The sequence below is a fragment of the Ceratotherium simum genome, chromosome 26, assembly GCF_057802395.1.
Source record: "Ceratotherium simum simum isolate JZ-2026a chromosome 26, ASM5780239v1, whole genome shotgun sequence".
Lineage (NCBI taxonomy): Eukaryota > Metazoa > Chordata > Mammalia > Perissodactyla > Rhinocerotidae > Ceratotherium > Ceratotherium simum.
This window is the reverse complement of record NC_141925.1, coordinates 36,175,782-36,182,151: the sequence shown is the minus strand read 5'-3', so window position 1 is coordinate 36,182,151 and position 6,370 is coordinate 36,175,782. Positions and strand designations below refer to the sequence as shown.

General features: G+C 61.5%; 1 protein-coding gene across 1 annotated transcript; it reads left to right on the top strand.

Moving 5' to 3' along the window:
• The first annotated feature begins 2,230 nt into the window (after positions 1 to 2,230).
• ACTB (actin beta) lies at positions 2,231 to 5,677 on the top strand. Its single transcript, XM_004440873.3, has 6 exons — positions 2,231 to 2,381; positions 3,069 to 3,197; positions 3,352 to 3,591; positions 4,036 to 4,474; positions 4,587 to 4,768; positions 4,931 to 5,677. Exons 2-6 carry the CDS (start codon positions 3,075 to 3,077, stop codon positions 5,072 to 5,074), a joined length of 1,128 nt encoding a protein of 375 aa, XP_004440930.1. The 5' UTR covers positions 2,231 to 2,381; positions 3,069 to 3,074; the 3' UTR covers positions 5,075 to 5,677.
• The last annotated feature ends 693 nt before the right edge of the window (positions 5,678 to 6,370 follow it).

Below are 6,370 nucleotides of genomic sequence, written 5' to 3'. Positions count from 1 at the left end.
GTCACTTATTCACTCAACAAAGCAGGGACCTGGGGAGGGTACAGTGGGAGGAGGTGGATGTGACAAAGGGCTCACAGTCTGGTGGGGGAGACTGAGTTATAAATGCCTACCCAGTGCAGTGGTTAAGTGGGAGAAGGATGTCTGTTGCACATACTAAAGGCCCCACGGAGGGGCCTTCTGGGATGGGCCTTGAAGGATGCATAGGAGAGCACCAGGAAATGGCTGCTGCAGACAGAGGGCCAGAAATGTTTTAGCCCGAGGTCGGGTGGGGCTCATGCTCCTGCCTCTTGGCTGGCCCCTGCTTGAGAAGAGGGCGGGTGAGGTGGCAGCACAGGTCCTGCTTGGAGACCAGGCCTGCTCTCCACCCCATGTAGCCACCCCAGAGTCTCCTGTCCCTTGCCCTGCAGCCCTGGTCCAGCCTGCCCAGCCCTCCATCAGGCTCAGTGAACAGCCAGAAGCAGCCCTCATCCACAGGCAGCAAAAGCCGTCGACCCCCCAGCCCCTGAATCGCAGGGTTGGCAGGTCCCAGGGCGGCTGGCCAGACACCCACGACTAAGAGCCACAACACCAGGGACAGGGCAGTCCGGCCCCCGGGGGCGGGGAGCGGACAGGCTGGAACGTTCGCCCAGGCCCGGGGCTGTGATGGGGGGCTGGGGCTTGTCTCCTGGCAGTTCTCTGGGAATGCCAGCGTGTGGCTGAGCCTGCGGGCTCTGTAGCGCACTGGGGGACGGTCACCCTTCCCACCTGGTTGTGGCCTCCGCAACCTTCACAGGGCTCTGCCACCAGCTCCCTACGATGGGCCGGACCACGCTGCACTCTTCCCAGGCTGCAGTTTCCGCATCCATACATGGACCGATCCTTCACTGCTTCAACACACACTCAGTGCGCACCTACTGTGTGCTGTTCTGCCCCTGGACAGGGGCCCCCGCCTGCCTAGATCACCCTTCTCCTTTGCCTTCCTGTGAAAATTCAGCTTCTTGTCACCACCTCTAAGAAGGTGCATGCTCCTCTAGCCTGAGCCAGATGCCCGTCAGGGGTCCCACGGCCCCTGGGCTGCCATTTGCTGCACCCTGACCCCTGCTGGCTGCCAGACCGGCAGCTCTCAGAGCATGGAACCACCCAGACATCCCAGTGTTTGGTGGAGAGACCTAGGGCAGGAAAGGGTGACAAGGAGAGGGTCTTCTCTGAGGGCAGCTGGCCTTCAGTTACTGTCCCTGCTGCCCCGCCCCCCTCACCCCAACTCATCTCTGGTGCACTGTGTCCTTCCCCAGTCCTTGGCAGCCTCCAGATGGTCCAGGAGGGCAGTTCAGCTGTGGCTACACATGACAGACAGATGATGGATGGTGGGCCCCAGAGTTGTGCTGAACAGCTCTCCCTGCCTGCACCCAACAGTGCCTGGCAGCTGCCCGGGTCACTGGCTACCGGCCCCGGCCTGGCCTTGGCTGGGTGTGACCAAGCAGCCCTCAGAGGCAGCCTGGCTCCATGGGAACGGCTTCTCTGCCCTACAGAGCCCTCCTCTCCCCAGGCCTGATGCAGGGGAAGCTTGGAGCCCTCTTCACAGGGAACTTCCAGCCACTGGCCCCTGGGATCTGCCCTTTCCCCGGGGACTGTGGCTCTGTGGCCCCTGTTAAGTGGCTACAAGCCCCCTGACTCCCCCAGGCCACACCATACTCCTCAGCCACAAGTCTCTGAGTAGCAATGCCCCCCACTTAGCAAGTTGAACACCCCTACTTCGCAGGCTGAGCACCCCAGGCCAGAGGCCCCCCGACCCAGGCTTTCTGGGCAGATGAGCTAATGTCGGTAAGGGGCCTGACTCCCTGACCACTCCTTCCCCCACAAGTGCTCACATGCACCCACAGCAGCCAAGGACCCTCACATCCGTGCTGACCCTGGCCTACGGGGCGCTCACTGCTCATGTGACAGCCACACCCCGAGGGTCCCGGGGTGGGGGACAAGGAGAGCCGGGCGGGCAGGCCTGGCCAAGCGGGGCCAGACCGGGGCGGCGGCCCGCGGGGTACACCCCGGGCCCACGGGCCCAGCACCCCAGGGCGGCCAACGCCAAAACTCTCTCCCTCCTCCTCTTCCTCAATCTCGCTCTCGCTCTCCAGTCCATCTCTCCCCCTTTTTTTTTTTTTGCAAAAGGAGGGGAGAGGGGGTAAAAAAATGCTGCACTGTGCGGCGAGGCCGGTGAGTGAGCGGCGCGCGGCCAATCAGGGCTCGCCGTTTCGAAAGTTGCCTTTTATGGCTCGAGCGGCCGCGGCGGCGCCCTATAAAACCCGGCGGCGCGACACCCAGCCACTGCCGAGACCGCGTCCAGCCCGCGAGCAGAAGCCTCTCGCCCTTGCCTCTCCGTCACCGCCGCCAGTCTACACCGCCACCAGGTAAGGCCTTGGGCCGGCCAGGCGCGCTGATGGGACCGGCCCCGCGCCTCCTCCGGCTGGGCGGCGCCTCTCCAACGCGGCCCGCTGCACGGCCGCCCGGGCCCGGGGAGCGGGCTTCTGCGCTCCTCGCTCGAGGCCGGGCTGCGCTTCAAGCGCGCGCTCCCAGGGCGCTGCCGTCGGGCCGCGGCGGTCTCCGTCCGAGCACCCAGCTCGCTCCGCGGGGCTCATGAGCGGGTGGGCGCGGCGCGGCCGCCGGCCGGGTGGGGGCTGGGGACAGTGCGCGTGCGCGGTAGGCCCGGCGCCGCGGCTGGGACGAGGGCGGGGCGGCCGCCGGAAGGGGTGGGGTCGCCGCGGCGCGAGGGCGCCTGCGCGCGCTTCCTCCCCATGCCGTGGGCTTCGCGGGTGTGGCCGACGCGCGACTGGCCGCTCGGCGCTGTTTGAACGGGGAGGGGCCGTCGCCCGGCGGGGAGGGGCGGGGGCCTGGCTTCCCGCCGCGCGCCGCGGGTCCGCCTCCAGCCCGCGTTTGCCTTTTATGGTAATAACGCGGCCCGCCGGCCCGGCTTCCTTTGTCCCCAATCTGGGCGCGCGCCGGCGCCCCCTGGCGGCTCGAGGGTGCGGCGCGCCGGAAGTGGGCAGGGCGGGGGCGGCCCCACCCGACCCCCGGCTCAGCGCCCCGCTCTCCTGCAGCTCGCCATGGATGACGATATCGCTGCGCTCGTGGTCGACAACGGCTCTGGCATGTGCAAGGCCGGCTTCGCGGGCGACGATGCCCCCCGCGCCGTCTTCCCCTCCATCGTGGGGCGCCCCCGGCACCAGGTAGGGCGCCAGCCTCCGGAATGATCGCGTGGGTGGGTGGGGCTCGGCTCCCCGAGGCCCGGCTTCCTCCACGAGGAAGGGGTGCTTTGGCCTTTCTGGGTGGGGGTTGGGGGTCTGTGCCCGTGCTGAGGGCGCCTCGCTCCTCCCCCTGCAGGGCGTGATGGTGGGCATGGGCCAGAAGGACTCCTACGTGGGTGATGAGGCCCAGAGCAAGAGGGGCATCCTGACCCTGAAGTACCCCATCGAGCACGGCATTGTCACCAACTGGGACGACATGGAGAAGATCTGGCATCATACCTTCTACAACGAGCTGCGTGTGGCCCCCGAGGAGCACCCCGTGCTGCTGACCGAGGCCCCCCTGAACCCCAAGGCCAACCGTGAGAAGATGACCCAGGTCAGTGGGCCCCTGTCCTTCCCCTGGCCGCCTCCCCATCTTTTCTTGCCTTTCTGTGCCACGCCTTTTCTCACTTGTTCTTTTTTCTGCCGTTCTCTTAGGACTCTCTTCTCTGACCTGAGTCTTCTTTGGAACTCTGCAGGTTCTATTTGTTTTTCCCAGATGGAATTTTTCTCTCATGGTTGTTTTTCTGACTAGGTGTTTAAAGTAGAAAGTGCTGTGGGTGTAGGTACTAACACTGGCTCGTGTGACAAAACCAATGAGGCTGGTGTAAAATGGCCTTGGAGTGTGTATTCAGTAGGTGCACAATAGGTCTGAAGTGAATCCCCCTCCCGGGATCCCCAGCACAGTTAGTCGTGTGCCTTGCACTCGCAGCATGCCCCCAGTCTGCCTGACTGCCCCTGGTTGCTTCCTGACCATGACGTGGTTCCTCTCTTCCTACAGATCATGTTTGAGACCTTCAACACCCCAGCCATGTATGTGGCTATTCAGGCTGTGCTGTCCCTGTATGCCTCTGGCCGCACCACTGGCATCGTGATGGACTCCGGTGACGGGGTCACCCACACTGTGCCCATCTACGAGGGGTACGCCCTCCCCCACGCCATCCTGCGTCTGGACCTGGCTGGCCGGGACCTGACGGACTACCTCATGAAGATCCTCACGGAACGTGGCTACAGCTTCACCACCACAGCCGAGCGGGAAATCGTGCGTGACATCAAGGAGAAGCTCTGCTACGTCGCTCTAGACTTCGAGCAGGAGATGGCCACCGCGGCCTCCAGCTCCTCCCTGGAGAAGAGCTACGAGCTGCCCGATGGGCAGGTCATCACCATCGGCAACGAGCGGTTCCGCGCCCCCGAGGCACTGTTCCAGCCTTCCTTCCTGGGTGAGTAAGACAGCCTGCTGGTAGGTGCCTTGCATGGGGGTCTCTTGTGGCCTCATGCATGGGGGTCTCTTGTGGCCTCACTGGAAGCTAAGTCTGGTTTCTTTCCCCACAGGCATGGAATCCAGTGGCATCCATGAAACTACCTTCAACTCCATCATGAAGTGTGACGTTGACATCCGTAAGGACCTTTACGCCAACACAGTGCTGTCTGGTGGGACCACCATGTACCCAGGCATCGCTGACAGGATGCAGAAGGAGATCACTGCCCTGGCTCCTAGCACAATGAAGATCAAGGTGGGTGTCTGCCCAGCCTGAGCTGGCCTGGTCACGTGGAGTGTGACAAGGGGACCTTGTGGTTATCGAGGTGACCATCTTGGTGTGGTTCCTGTGATGTGCCAGTGGTCCGTGGCTGTGACATCCAGGGTCCTCACATTAACCGTCCTCTTCCCTCTCCAGATCATCGCACCCCCTGAGCGCAAGTACTCTGTGTGGATCGGTGGCTCCATCCTGGCCTCACTGTCCACCTTCCAGCAGATGTGGATCAGCAAGCAGGAGTACGACGAGTCCGGCCCCTCCATCGTCCACCGCAAGTGCTTCTAGGCGGACTGTTAGTGCGTTACACCCTTTCTTGACAAAACCTAACTTGCGCAGAAAACAAGATGAGATTGGCATGGCTTTATTTGTTTTTTTTTTTTATTTTTTTTTTTTTTTTTTTTTTTTTTTTGGCGCTTGACTCAGGATTTAAAAACTGGAACGGTGAAGGTGACAGCAGTCGGTTGGAGCGAGCATCCCCAAAGTTCTACAATGTGGCCAAGGACTTTGATTGTACATTGTTCTTTTTTTTAATAGTCATTCCAAATATCGTGAGATGCATTGTTACAGGAAGTCCCTTGCCTTCCCAAAAGCCGCCCCACTTCTCCCAAAGAAGGGCCAGTCCCCACCCAAGTCCACACAGGGGAGGGTGACAGCATTGCTTTCGTGTAAATTATGTAATCCAAATTTTTTTTAATCTTTGCCTTAATACTTGTTCTTTTTGTTTTTTATTTTGAATGGCCAGCCATCATGGCCCCCCTTTTTGTCCCCCAACTTGAAATGTATGAAGGCTTTTGATCTCCCTGGGAGAGAGCTGAGGTGCGGAGGCAGCCAGGGCTTACCTGTACACTGACTTGAGACCAGTTCAATAAAGTGCACACCTTAAAGAAACAGGCATGGCTCCATGGTGTTGTTGGGTGTGGGAGAAGGGTGGGGCAGTGGGGGGCCGAGCCATTCCTGTCTGGGGGGGTTGAGGGGCCTCTAACCCTGGCGTTGAGCAGGCCTGGGCTGAGTGACTCCAGAGATGGGTTAGGGATCCTGGCCTCTATCCCACGTACTTTAAATGAATTCCCTGACCTGGCCCTTCCCCTCTGTCCCCCATGTACCCCCATTTCTTGCTTGGTTCTGAGGTCCAGGTGCTTTGAGTGGGGAGCCTGGGCTATGTTGGGGGGAGTCTGGTGGTCCAGGTACCATACCTCATGGGACCAGGGTGGGGGGCACCATGGTACCTCCTGTGACTGGAAGCTCACTTGGAGAGATGTCCTCTTGGGATGGGGGCTGGGAAAGTGGCTCCTGGGCCACACCCCTTACCCTCCTCACCTTCACTGCTGTCATCCCTTACCTAGACGTCTGAGGACAGTACCCTAGCAGTGTTCAGGGCCTCGTGCAGAGGGGATGAAGGATGGGCAGCAATGGCTGTGGTTGGCTCTGGGGGAGACTCATCTGAGGTCTGGGTTGTGCCCTGTGACTGAGGGGGTGTGTTATCCTGCACACTTGCAGTGCCCAGTGTCTTCAAGTGCAGGCCTGGCCTGGTTCTCCCAGGACCGTGTGACAGCTGGGGAAGCCGCCCGGCTCCTCAGGGCT

Bases quoted from the DNA above. Each gene is read 5' to 3' on its own strand.
- ACTB (XM_004440873.3), top strand. From the start codon at position 3,075: ATGGATGACGATATCGCTGCGCTCGTGGTCGACAACGGCTCTGGCATG. The intron at 3,592-4,035 runs GTCAGTGGGCCC...CTCTTCCTACAG, and splicing joins ACCGTGAGAAGATGACCCAG to ATCATGTTTGAGACCTTCAA. The intron at 4,475-4,586 runs GTGAGTAAGACA...CTTTCCCCACAG, and splicing joins GTTCCAGCCTTCCTTCCTGG to GCATGGAATCCAGTGGCATC.